Source organism: Labrus bergylta, chromosome 22 (genome assembly GCF_963930695.1).
Source record: "Labrus bergylta chromosome 22, fLabBer1.1, whole genome shotgun sequence".
NCBI classification, from domain to species: Eukaryota; Metazoa; Chordata; class Actinopteri; order Labriformes; family Labridae; genus Labrus; species Labrus bergylta.
In genome coordinates, this window is record NC_089216.1 from 4,673,103 (window position 1) to 4,685,668 (window position 12,566).

Below are 12,566 nucleotides of genomic sequence, written 5' to 3' on the forward strand. Positions count from 1 at the left end.
TGGTTTTTGACACATTGAACACTGTTCCCCCGGGATAGTTTTAGTCAGCCACCACATCAGCCCTGGGTGAAAGATTATTAAGGCCTACGTGAGTTTTTCCTTTAGTTTCGATTTAGTCTTTACGGGTTTCAACCACTCGACTGGTTTGACGGTCCAGACCTAGAAAACACTTCCTCATCCGCCTCGCCTGCTCGCCGCAGTGAAGTCACATTTGAAACCCTTTTTTCCAGGAGCGATAACCTATTTTACTTTTTTTTTCTTCTGACATAACCACATGTTATGTTGAACTTCGGACTGATTGGTTGCGTGTTATTGTTTTATTGCGGAAGACTGGAAGCGAGCCGAGCCGCGTCTCCGTCGGTGGAGCTGCTTGGAAACGAAACTTTGAAGGCGAAAAAAGCGACCGAGCTCACGTAAGAAAAACGACACAGAAACACGATATATTATTATTTAAAAGTCACATTTTTTTAAATTGATTTCAAAGACCTGTTTCCTGCTTGTGCGTACTAACCGTAACCCGAGGATAGGTTTGTTTACCTGACAATAAATGTTTCATTTGTTTACGCGCAGGGTGTCGGATACACTTTGACGTCGTATTTTGGTTTTAAAGATGGAAAACACTTCAACGAAAGCTGAAAGAAAGTATCTGAGCAGGGGAGACAGTCGTAACACTTTTCAAAATGTTCCCATTTTACTCAGACTTACCCTTTTTTAATGGTTATATATAACATTTACATCTACCTGCCTTTAACCAAATATTTGGATATGGGTGATGACATTTCACTTTCAATGTTTCGATACAGAAGCTTTAAAAAAAAAAAGACCTTCAGTCATATTATATAAACCAATTGTACGGTGGCTGGGGAGTGCAAAACATTTTATCAGAGCTCGAGAGAATTTTACATTTTTGAATTTTTTTTTGCATGTTATAAAACAAATTTACAAAAGCAAAACTCTCTTATCAAGGGAAATACAAATTTGTATTTTAGAAAACAAGTGTACAAGATGCAAAACACATTAACCAGTCACGACACATATTTAAATATCAGAATCTGGCTGGAAAGGGAAAGTACCAAATGCCGGAGGTGACCCGGAAGTGACGACCGAGTGCGTGAGCGGTCAATTTGTTGGTTTCGGTGTAAAAACTCCGCGAAATGTGTTAGACAGAGTTCATGGTGTGATGCTTTTTATGTTTTATGGAACTCACCTGAAGACAGTAACCGGTTCCAGAGACTAACCACACGAAAAGCAAAACTGCTTAAACCGTCTCTTGCGGTTTTCTTAAAATAAACAAAACGTAATTTCCGTGTTCTGCCGTTTGTAAATACCTTACAGCGAGATTTATTGAAAGGCGATATTTGATGGGGAATTGCTCGATTTTTAAATGTACCGCACATTCATTCAGCATTTCATTTGATCTCCTGAGATGTATGTACACGTTCACATTTTGTTTTGTGGAACACATATAATATTCAGTTAATTATTTTAATGAACACAAGTCGGTGAAAAGAAAGCAATTCTGATTTTGGGATTCCTTAATCTTAAAGTTTAATAAACAAATATAACTTTGACGTTTGTGTTAATAACAGTCCACTTGGGGCGATACTTGAGATAACAAGCTGTCAGACATTTTATCATTTTCCTACAAACGGGTGTGTGTTTATATATTTTGTTCTCCGCAGAATGTTCAACTCTTGGACGCTGGTTTGAAAAACGCATCATGGACGGTGAGAGGAGCGATGGGGGAGGGGAAGCGGAGGTGGAGGATGAGTTTGCGTGTGCTGGGGTTCTCCGAGGATCTCTGGCGTCCCTGCACGGCACTGTGGAGCGGATATTCGGAGTGAGGTTCGAAGTCGGGACGGATGATACGTCACAGGACAACAACGGACAGATATGGCTCAAGCTACAAGGGCGGAGGAAGAACGTGACGGCTGCCAAAGTGAGTCATGATTTTTAGTTATTTATATGCTTTTCTTGTAGATTTATTTTGGGACTTTTTTGCCTTTATTTTAGAGACAGGATGGGAAGGAGGCACAGGTCGGATTCAAACCTGGGCCGCTCTATAACCTCCGTACATGTGGCTCGTTCACTAACCACTAGGCTACCAGCGCCCCATTTATTTGCTGTTGTTGTCCATGAACACTATTCTGACTTCCACTCGAGTTTAGCACAAGAGGCGGACACAATTGTCCTCTGCTCAAGCTGTAATTGCCTGTGTTGTGCCTGTTGTTGTGTTAGCATGCTAATGTTAGCGCTCTTAAGTTTGCTCCTAGATTCACATTTCTTGTAAATTGACACAGAATGACCGTGATCTAAAAACGTTTATGTGACATTCAAATAATCAGTGAGTATGTTCTTCTTCTTCTCTCTAGTCCTTGACTAAAACAGCTTAATATGCAAGTTGGCCGTCCCGTCCATGTAAACACGGCTCTGACAACAACACAGCCAGCGGGACTCGAGCTTCTCGCTCATTGTAGACAGTCATGACTCAGAGAGACATTTACACAGGATATATTTGATTCCTGTTGTATTTATGTGTAAAATGTCGCACATTCTGCCTTTAAGAGATGAGCTGTAATCTTGGGGAAAGTTACAGAACACATCGCTGAAACCATTTTGAAGATTGGATATGCCTTAAAAAGCATAACGTCCACACCCTGACCCCACACTTTTTTTTTTCTAGTGCATGTTGTATTTCACGGCAGTTAATCTTGCTTTAAACCATTTCGTTTGAGACGCCACCTCGTTTGAGTTACTCCGACAACGTGTAGTGTTAGTCATCATTGCTCGTTGACAAAAGGTCAGTGTACCTTGAAAATGACTCACTGAAGGGTTATAAATCGAATGTTGATTACAAATCTGTTGAATTCTGTCCACGTGAAGTATGAGACCAACCTGCTCGAGTCACAGTGACTGACTGATACTGTAGCAAAAAAGAATGATCTCATAAAAGCCAGTAAAAACTGAGCTGAACTGAAACCCAGTGGCGAACGATCCCAGTGTTCTTAAAGGCCTAGTTTGTATGTGAGGATAAGGAGCTTGATATTAAATGTAAATGTTATGGGGAGGAAAGTGCAGAGCAGATAAGCTCCCTCCCTGCTCCCTCCTCGTGGTCCTGGCGTAAAGCCAAGCTGCAGGGTTTGGAATGAAAGGAAGTGTCCTATTGTTGCTTTTTTTTTTTTAGCATCTACTTGATCTAAAAATGGCCGCCCCTTTGTTGTATTTCTTTTGGATGAAAAAATAACATTTTCAGAACATCTCTGTCTCAGTCAACAGAGCATTTCTCCTCATGTTTTAGGTCTAAAAGTATGATTTCAGTCTTTTTCACATTGAAATTTAGGCTCTGTGTTTTACTTTCATTACCAGTGCAGTGTTGATGTGATTTATTCCCATGTTGTAGTTGTTTGTGAAAGGAGTCGTGAACCAGGAGGAGCAGCAGGAGGTTTCATATCCCGGGCTCCTTCACTGCGTCTTCTGTGGAGCCAGAGGGCTGTTCATGGACTCCCTGATCAAAAGCACCTCTGCACATATCGTGGTGAGTGTTGCATCCTGGGTCTCTGTTTGGGGCTTCATTTGTACTATTTAGATAATTCAAGGGAAATGTCAGCAAGCAGTTGTTAGGTTTGAACCTGTGAGTAAAAAACAGTTTTGGTAATTATTAAAGTAAAAGAGGAGCGCAATCAAAACTCATATTAAAGTCAATAGGTGCCATAAGAATGTGAATGACTTTGATTTGAAAGGAAACTGAAATATTAGGGCTGTCAAAATTGCGATGAACCGTTAAATTTAAATAGTTAGTCATGATTAATTGCGTATGAAAGTCCTTTAATTATAATTTAAAAATAACTATTTTAAGGCTTTTACTTTGAATTTTTGTACTTTCTTATTTTTGTGTCTTAAGCCGAAAGTACTTTTTTTGCTGGTTTAGTTAAATCCTGCTTTTATTTTGAAATGAAGTAAGGACCTTTTGGTAGATGAGAGGTCACTTAATCATTAACTTAATCACAGGAAAAGGAACCTGTTACGGATCAACACTAAATGGAAACAGCTAAAAGGAACTTGAAAAAAGTTAAATGTTTGATGCTATCACTTATGATGCAGCTACTTATACACTTACACTTACAGAAAATGTGTTCTTAAACAGGCTGTTTGAGATTTTCCCTTCATGACATCACAAGGGGCACTAGCCCCTCCCCCAGGTGGGTGATACCCCCACAGCTAAGTTTTTGTTCTGCCCTCTGAGTCTGCCTTCTCACCGTAAACAATAGGACATGGAGCGAGAAAGCCAGAGACACAGCTCATTTACATATTTAAAGCTACAGACAGAGAAACAGCCTGTTCTGAGCAGGGCTGAAATAGAGGGGTTTATAGGTATGATCAAATACAGGATCAGAGTGGATTTAGAACAAGAAACTTCACAGAGATGTTTCGGGGAGCTCTACGACTTATTAAACTTGTTGAAAATTATGTGGCCTTTAAGTCTTGCATCCTTTCAATGACACAAGTTTTATTTTTGACTTTTGATACAATAATTACATCAACTAATAAGTTGATGCACTTGTTTTTTGTTTTTTTAAGAAATTACAAAATGAGTAAAGATCAGTATTGCGTCACCAGCAATGAAAGAAATGTGTCATCTCCTTGTGAGGTAACAATGGCCTCTTTATGTAACACTGTCATCATTGGAATTTTTTTGCCTGTTATTCTTATTATTACTGAATATTAGTGAGAAAGCAAATATACAGCCCTGGGAAATTTGGACAACTTTTTTTTGCTCTCATTAGTTGCTACAAGTGGCTTACTAATCAACTGTTATTGTGTCTACAACCCTTTCTAATGGGGCTTTCACACTTGCAAAAAACTCCTAAAGTTTTCAGAGTGCGCTTCATGTGTGAACGCAAACAGACAAATTATTCACACTGACTCTACCCAGACTATTTTCCTAGCCAGTCCCCCTAGTCAATTTTCCAGTGTGAAGTCGGGGTGAGCTGTGAGAACACAGTAGGAAAATGGTGGGAGGGGGTGGTGACGTTTACATCCTGCATTATGGTTTCTGTTCACCAGTATTTTCTTCCACCTTCTTTTGTTGCTGTTGGAGATTTGTGTACTTTTGAGTGTACACCTTTTGTGTAAGAGCCTCAACTGCCGAGGCGTTCTGCGCATGCTAAACAGTCTCCTTGCTGGACCATGACAAAGTTGGACAGCATCGTGTGTCAGGGGCTTAAAAGACCGAAACGTAGCTTTGCCACCAAAAAGACTGGGGAAAGGTCCATATTTGCCAACCAGTGAATTGAATGGACCACTGTTGATCTCTCTGGCTTGCGGCAGCTTTGGGATTATATAAGGCCAAAGATGTGTGGGGTATTTTAAAGCTTCTGGATTAATGATACTATCAATCATTAAAATAAAAGAGATTGTATCAAAAAGGATCAACCTTAGTTCCTAAAGCACCACCACTGCAACACTCTTTCATTCAAAATGTCCACTTCAATTTCCTCCCATCACTAAGACGATTAACATTGTTCCATTTCCCTCAACCCAACCAGGTTGGCTCTACAGGATTCCTGCTAATATCAGGTCTTGCCGAGCCAGTGGTCCGAGCCTACTCCCTTATTATGGACCTGGTGGAGAGGTATGAGGGCATACAGTCCAGACGCTCTGACACTGGAGATCGAGGCTCTGGGGAGTCTTTGGATTCTCGCCGAGCCTTTAAAACCCTCGTAGAGAACTGGGAGGACAGGCACATCTTGGATCTTCTGGTTCTACCAGGGTCAGTGAAGGAAATTCTGCTGGATTTGGTGAAAGACTCTGGGATTGGATCTAACACCGATTTTACAGTTCAAGATGGATATACAGGGGCAGGACCACTTGGGGATTTAGAGGATAAATGGGACAGAACTACTGATCAATGGATTGAAGGAACAAGTGCAAGTTTGCCGAGAGACACAGTTAGGGAGTCCCTCTTCCAGTCTGAAGGCTCTAGTGGTAGGGCAGAGGAGGCTGAGGGTGCTGAGAAAAGACTTATGAGTTCTCCACAGGAGGTTGAGGAAGAGGAGCAGATGGAACAGGAGGCAACGGTAGGCACCAAGGTGAACGAAGGACTTGGGGAGGGGGAAGTACTTGAGCTCCAGTCACCAGTGGGAAATAAAGAGTTCTGGCTTCTTCTTAAGTTCTTCACAGCCATGGGGTACACGGAGGATGTTGTGAAACGAGTTCTTGCGCAAACTGGCCCTAAGGAGGCATCGCAGATACTGGACTTGGTGCAACAGGAGAAGGATCGCAGTGACCGTGAGAACAATCAAGATACTGCTGCCTCGAATCACAGGGAGAGGAACCGACCTTGTGAGACGGAGCACAGAGAAGATGTAGAACTGGCAGCTGGAGGAGATAACCAGATGGGTAGTAAGGTAAAGGCACAAGACGTTAGTGGTGAAGATGAGAATGGTGCAACAGGAACAAGACACGTTGATGAAGAGGCTAGGGACAAGGAAAAAGAGGATTCTGAAGAGGACTTTGTCTTGGGAGTGGTGAAAAAAGCAGCTGCCAGTTGCGGGTACATGGAGCAGAACGTAGCCAAAGTCTACAACAAGCTGCACGATGGATCCACCCACCAGCTGATCCTGGAACTGCAGAGGGAGGAGGGAAGAGAAGTGGGGGCCTTTCGGGAAGAGCCGAGAGAGATGGATGATGTGGTGCTGGAGAAAGAAGGATCGAAAGTCGGACCGGCGGAGAACAAAGCACATGTCGAAATTGATCTTTTCAGACCTGCCGAAAAGAGAGAATCTGATGTTAGAGGATGGGTAGAACTACCAAATCCAAATGTTGGAGAGCGAGATTTGCTTTCTTGGCTTAATAAGCCTCAACAGCCCCCCACTAGTCAAAAAACCTCACACCAAATCATCCTGCCTGATGTCAAAGGGCCACCAAAGCCTACTTATTCCTCGTCCTTGGATACGGCCCGAACCAATTTCCAAACCAACAAACCATTTGGCCAAACCAACACCAGAGCCAATACCTCCGCACCAAAACCAACCCAACCCAACCACGACAATGTCTCAAACCCTAAGTCCCACTCTTCTACCTCTTTCAAACGAGGGCTCCAAGCACATACACCCTCGTTTTTCGCAAGAACTGACTCGTCTCCGAACAGAGCGAAGGAAAGACGTGGCATCGTGGCTCCTTCTCCGGTGGTGGTAACAGGGGAGCAGCGTTTTCTAGAAGGGCTGCAGGCGAGCTTTGACCTTCAGCTAACAGATAAACCCGGAGACCCGAAACTGAGGACCATCATCATTGACGGGAGCAACGTTGCCATGAGGTGGGAATTGCTTATTTATTTACTTTAATAAGGATTATTGGAGGATGGGAATTTAAGCTGTGTGTGTTTTTTTTTATCTGGTTACATTTTTTATTGTGAAAGTAGGTTCCTATTATAATTCTTAAACCATTCATCCACTGTTCCTACAGCCACGGGTTGAGTCTTTTCTTTTCCTGCCGTGGGATTGCGTTGGCCGTTCAGCACTTCTGGGACCGAGGCCATCGACACATCAGCGCCCTCTTGCCCCAGTGGAGACAAAAGAGCGACCCCAGGATTAAAGGTAACACTGCCTGTTCCTCAAGTAGCATTTTAAACTCTACTGTAACAATATAATGGAAGCTCAAAGTTTGGAATCATTTGGATGTCTTAGTACCTCTGTCCTGAGGGAAGTGGGGTGACGAGGATGGATTCAGTAGATTGTGTGATGTGAGGCATGTGATGTCCCTGTTGTTGAGTTCTGTTAGGTTGGGTGTGGGGAGACCAATTGTTCTGGCAGCTGTGGTTGTGATGCCTGTGAGTTTGGCCTTGTTTTTAACATCACATTTTGAAGAATTATGTGGAACAGTACATTAGGATGGGCTGGATCATACTCTGATATAGCAGCAGGAGGAGATGGGGGGGGAAAACATAATGTCCTTTGTATTTGCGAATGGCTGACAGTCTTTGATGGCCTCTTTTTTACATATAGGTAAAACTTATTGTGTATGTATTATATGTAAAATAATACACTATCTAATATGTTTGGCCTGGTTTTAGCATAACATTCATACCTTTCCACTTGAATTCATAACCCCTGTTGTGTGGGGTTTTCCCACAAAGTATATGAATCAGTGTTGCCAAAGTGGGCTATTTCAAGTATCTTTTTCTTACATAGAATGCATTTGATTCTCAGTCACCCGTCAGGGGGAAACACATCAGACCTGGGCAAGGATGAGAGCTTGTAGGGGGATTTTTAGTTCAAACTAAACCTGGTGTTTTTTTTGTTCCTGCCCCTTCAGAGAAGCACTATCTGACCGAGCTGCAGAACCTGGGCCTGGTCTCCTACACGCCCTCCAGAGAGGTCCAAGGCAAGAGGATCAGCTCGTACGATGACAGGTAGACGGACTCGACTGTACTGCTGCTTTAATTAAAAGTCTTGTTTATGCTTTGTGTTGTTACAGAAGGCAACATCAGATGCCTCTAGATTATAGTAGAACCAGTACAGTAGCATATTTCAGAACATTCTGACTCAGCCATTTCAGCCTAACAAAAATATGATGCACGATGTCAAACAGTGCCAATAAAATGTTTTCTTTACTTCTTTCAAAGATTAAATACTTCCTCTTTGTAGGATCTTACCAGACATCTTTAGTTTTCATACTGTTTGATAGAGTTTTGTGTATTTGGAAGAATCTAGCTCTTTGATGCTAATCACTATACATGGGTTGCAGTTCAATTGTCATGACATATTTCGGTAGAAGTTGTGCTAACTTTTTCTTGTCTCAGTTTCTGTAAGGCGAAATTTTGGCACTCAAACCAAGAAGACAATGAACGTCTTATAAATCATAACAATGGTGGTACTTAAGTGTGTTGAAATTTAAGCTAACAACCCTTAGTCTGGTTATACTTTACAAAAATCCTGCATATAATCAGTATGTTGTGCATACTTTTAGCACCACCACTGTGGGGCGCTAACGTATCTAGAAGTTTTAGGTTCTCGTCAATGTTGCTGTGAAATAATTCACTCCTCTTTGCTCTTGTTCCCACAGATTCATGCTGCAGCTTGCACAGAAGACAGATGGAGTGATCGTAACTAACGACAACCTGAGGGACCTCTCAGATGAGTCCGCCGTCTGGAGGGACATCATCAAAAAGAGGTTAAGAAAAAAAATCATGATAATGTTCCTTTAAGGTTATGATAGACACATTTGCCGAAGCTTATTTTTAGTTCATCCATCCATTATCTATACCGCTTTCCCCATTCGGTGTCGTAAAGGGCTGGAGCTACACAATGTACTATTTCAATGATTCTAGATTGATTGATGTGCTCAAATCCCATGTGATTTCCTTCACAGACTTCTTCAGTACACGTTTGTCGGAGATCACTTCATGGTGCCAGACGACCCTTTGGGCAGAGGAGGGCCTCACCTGGACGACTTCCTGCGCTCAGAACACAGGTACCCCCCGTAACAATCCACAGGCCCAAAAATAATAAGGGACCATTTTAAAAATGGTTTTGCTGTGTTGTCCTAATGAAGTTCTTTGTCTCTGCTCAGGACTCCTGACCCAGGAAACCACTCTTTTGCCGGCACAGCCACCACTTTCCCTTCCTTCAAAACTCCACGCTCCCAAACGGAGGTCTTGAACTTCCGTGACAGAACCGCAGGCGGCGCTTTGGATGTGACACAGGGAGGGAATCGGGGCAAAGGGCGAGGAAAGGGACAACACGTCAGGAGTCTAGAGGAAACAGAGAGTCTTAGAGAGCAGCTCTGTCAGGTGTTTCTGGGTCAGGACAACATGGTGGCGCTGGTGCTTCAGAGCCACCCGTCCGAGATGGACGTTAACGTGCTGTCGGATATGATCTTACAGCAGCAGGCGGACTAGACAGCTTGTTAGTCTTAATGTTTTTAATGAAGTGAAATTGGACTTTTGTTGCGCTGAATTTGTCCCAGTTTAAGCGATATAATTATAAACTCTCACCAAAAGAATTACAAGAAATCATACTTACTATATTGGTTTGCAGAAGCATGGAATTTACAAAAGCACCACGGGTTATGTGTCTAATGTGATATTATTCTTATTTGTGTCCACTCACAACTCTTACATTTGTAGAAAAAAATCTTTTAAAACTCTTTTTAAAAATAGATTCCTCCATTGTTTTAAACACTGACCTCTCCCTGAGGTCAATGTCATTTTTACTAAGAAGAGAAGCTACTAAGGCTAAACTGGTTCTCTCTGCATTTTTCATAAATAGTAAGGAAATTATCTTCTGTTCTCTTCAAGGTGAGTTAGACTTGTTTCCCCTGTAGAGGCAGACCACATGTTGCACGTTAAACAATATGTTAATTCTGTTTACATGTTGGTAGAGGCCGAGACTCTCTGTCCTTGTCTTATTACAAATCAGTTTGCAAATCAAATAGACATAAACAGTCTGACAAATCCCGTTACTTTCACTACTTCCTGGTTAAGAAACTAAACAGACAAAAAGAAGGAAAAACCCTCAAGAATGTCAGGTCTTTTCTTCAAGTTAAACAACATATTCTAACCCAGCTAACATAAGAGGAAGGCTAACGTTAGCATTGAACCTCACCTTGGCTTGCACTACTGTTTGACATTCCTGTATGATAACATTAGGAAAGTGAACATTCCTAGCTGGGTAGCTCACAGTGATGCTAGTTAGAAATGACTATCCAGTTTTGTTTTATCTCTGACCAAATGACTGCACAACTTAGAATATTCCAATCAGCCCCAGCTTTTACTGCGTTGTGTTTCATGCTAAATGGCAATGTCACAATGCTAACAGGTTAAACTAATGTGTTAAACATGGTAAACTTACCTGCTAAATATGAACAAGCTAGCTCTGTCTCTGTGAACCCGTTACCATTTAGCTCGAGTACAGAGTCACTGAATCACTAGCTTGTCTATAGAGTCTAAGTCTCTTTGAAATTCTGATTAAAAACACGACCAGTGCTTAATGATACCAGCATCCTCTTGGTTAGTTAAATGTCTTATTAACAACTAAAAAAAAAAAACAGCACTATTTTTTTGTTTTTTTATCACGCAGCAGCGCTACTTTGGCCCTTCATGCAAAAAAAAAGTAAAAAAAATTAAATAATTGTGCAATTTTTTTATCATTTGTGTGAACAACAGGCTATCACTTTTCATGCACAAGCAATATGAGAAATTACATTTTTCTGCGTTCTGGGTTTATTGTTCCCTATTTAATACTGTTGCGTATTGCAGCTATTGCATTAATGTGTTGGTCAAATCAGGTAGTTTTTTGTAATGGTTGTACCTCCAGATGTGGGTCAGAGGTGTTATAAGCCACCTTAGAAAAATATGAAACCTGACAATATTTTTTTACTCTAAGTCTTAGTGTTTTTAACTTATTTTTTACAAGGGCTGATGATGTCATGACCTGAGCTTTGGGCCTAAGAACACAAAGTGTAGATCCTGACGGCAGTCAGTCAGAGGCTATTTTTATTATGGTTCACGAATTGTGACATTTATTATTCTGATATGTATTGTTTATATCTGTACATGTTAAGAGCTTAATTCTGAACTGCTGCCTTTGTTTTGCATTGAAGTACTTCTTGATTCAAAAGATAAAAATCTTCTGTTATTTGAAGTGTTTCTTCTACTCATTGTCTGTGACTGTCTCTCTATAGAACATATGATGGTTTCTTCTCAAAGTATTCTTAACAAATCAGAGTTTGAGTAAGTGTTGAATCAAGACCACCCTAACGGAGACCAAGACATAACCAAGACTAGAGGGCTCTGAGACCAAGACAAGCCCAAAACATTTGGAGTAGCAAAAAAATGCTACATTGGAGCAATGGGATGTCTGGGTTTATAAGCCAGCTGCATTTTATTATCTTAAATGATTTGTAAAGCAGGACTAGTAAATATCATTTTGTTAGGTATCATGGTTGGTCTTTTGTATGCATCCTTTCATAAATATATGTGTACCAGTGAATACCTTTAATTCTAACAATGAGTCTTCAATCAAAAATGATTTATTCATGGGAAAGATGCTGTTTGCAATAAATTCCAGCAGAGGTCACTCTCCACCGCCATTTGAAATCAATTACATCATGTCATGTTGGCTTGCACAACAACACACCAAAACACCTCTAGTATAGAGTTGTGGATGTCATGTTCATGTTTTACAGTCGAAGCCTTCCCTTTCTGCCTTTCCAGAAAGGTTTTTTTTTTCTTTGATACGGTTGCATGTTTAAAGGTCCGCAACTTTATTTGACTTTTAAAATTATCTTTAAAAACAGAAGATGAAACAGTTTATTATGACATTTGTTTGGAAATTTCTCAGATTTAATGTCAGAAACAGAAGTTAATATATCTCTATTATCTACTTCTGCACAGAATTTCTAAGTCTATTATTCATTTGAGAGCACACTTTGATAGTTCCACATTATTATCATCCCCATTCTTATTATCATAATTATTAATGCACAAATCAATTGAAAAATGAATGATTTTTGAATGAAATGTGCATAAATTAACCACTTAATTAATTCAAGGTTCAAATGTTGTT

The 12,566-nt window shown here is 40.9% G+C and overlaps 1 protein-coding gene across 1 annotated transcript; it reads left to right on the forward strand.

Moving 5' to 3' along the window:
- The first annotated feature begins 115 nt into the window (after positions 1–115).
- On the forward strand, positions 116–11,642 carry khnyn (KH and NYN domain containing). The gene is made up of 9 exons (XM_020649356.3): positions 116–413; positions 1,683–1,939; positions 3,401–3,535; positions 5,547–7,315; positions 7,465–7,595; positions 8,314–8,410; positions 9,064–9,171; positions 9,370–9,471; positions 9,571–11,642. Exons 2-9 carry the CDS (start codon positions 1,721–1,723, stop codon positions 9,896–9,898), a joined length of 2,889 nt encoding a protein of 962 aa, XP_020505012.1. The 5' UTR covers positions 116–413; positions 1,683–1,720; the 3' UTR covers positions 9,899–11,642.
- The last annotated feature ends 924 nt before the right edge of the window (positions 11,643–12,566 follow it).

Bases quoted from the DNA above. Each gene is read 5' to 3' on its own strand.
- khnyn (XM_020649356.3), top strand. From the start codon at position 1,721: ATGGACGGTGAGAGGAGCGATGGGGGAGGGGAAGCGGAGGTGGAGGAT. The intron at 7,316-7,464 runs GTGGGAATTGCT...CTGTTCCTACAG, and splicing joins GGGAGCAACGTTGCCATGAG to CCACGGGTTGAGTCTTTTCT. The intron at 8,411-9,063 runs GTAGACGGACTC...TTGTTCCCACAG, and splicing joins ATCAGCTCGTACGATGACAG to ATTCATGCTGCAGCTTGCAC.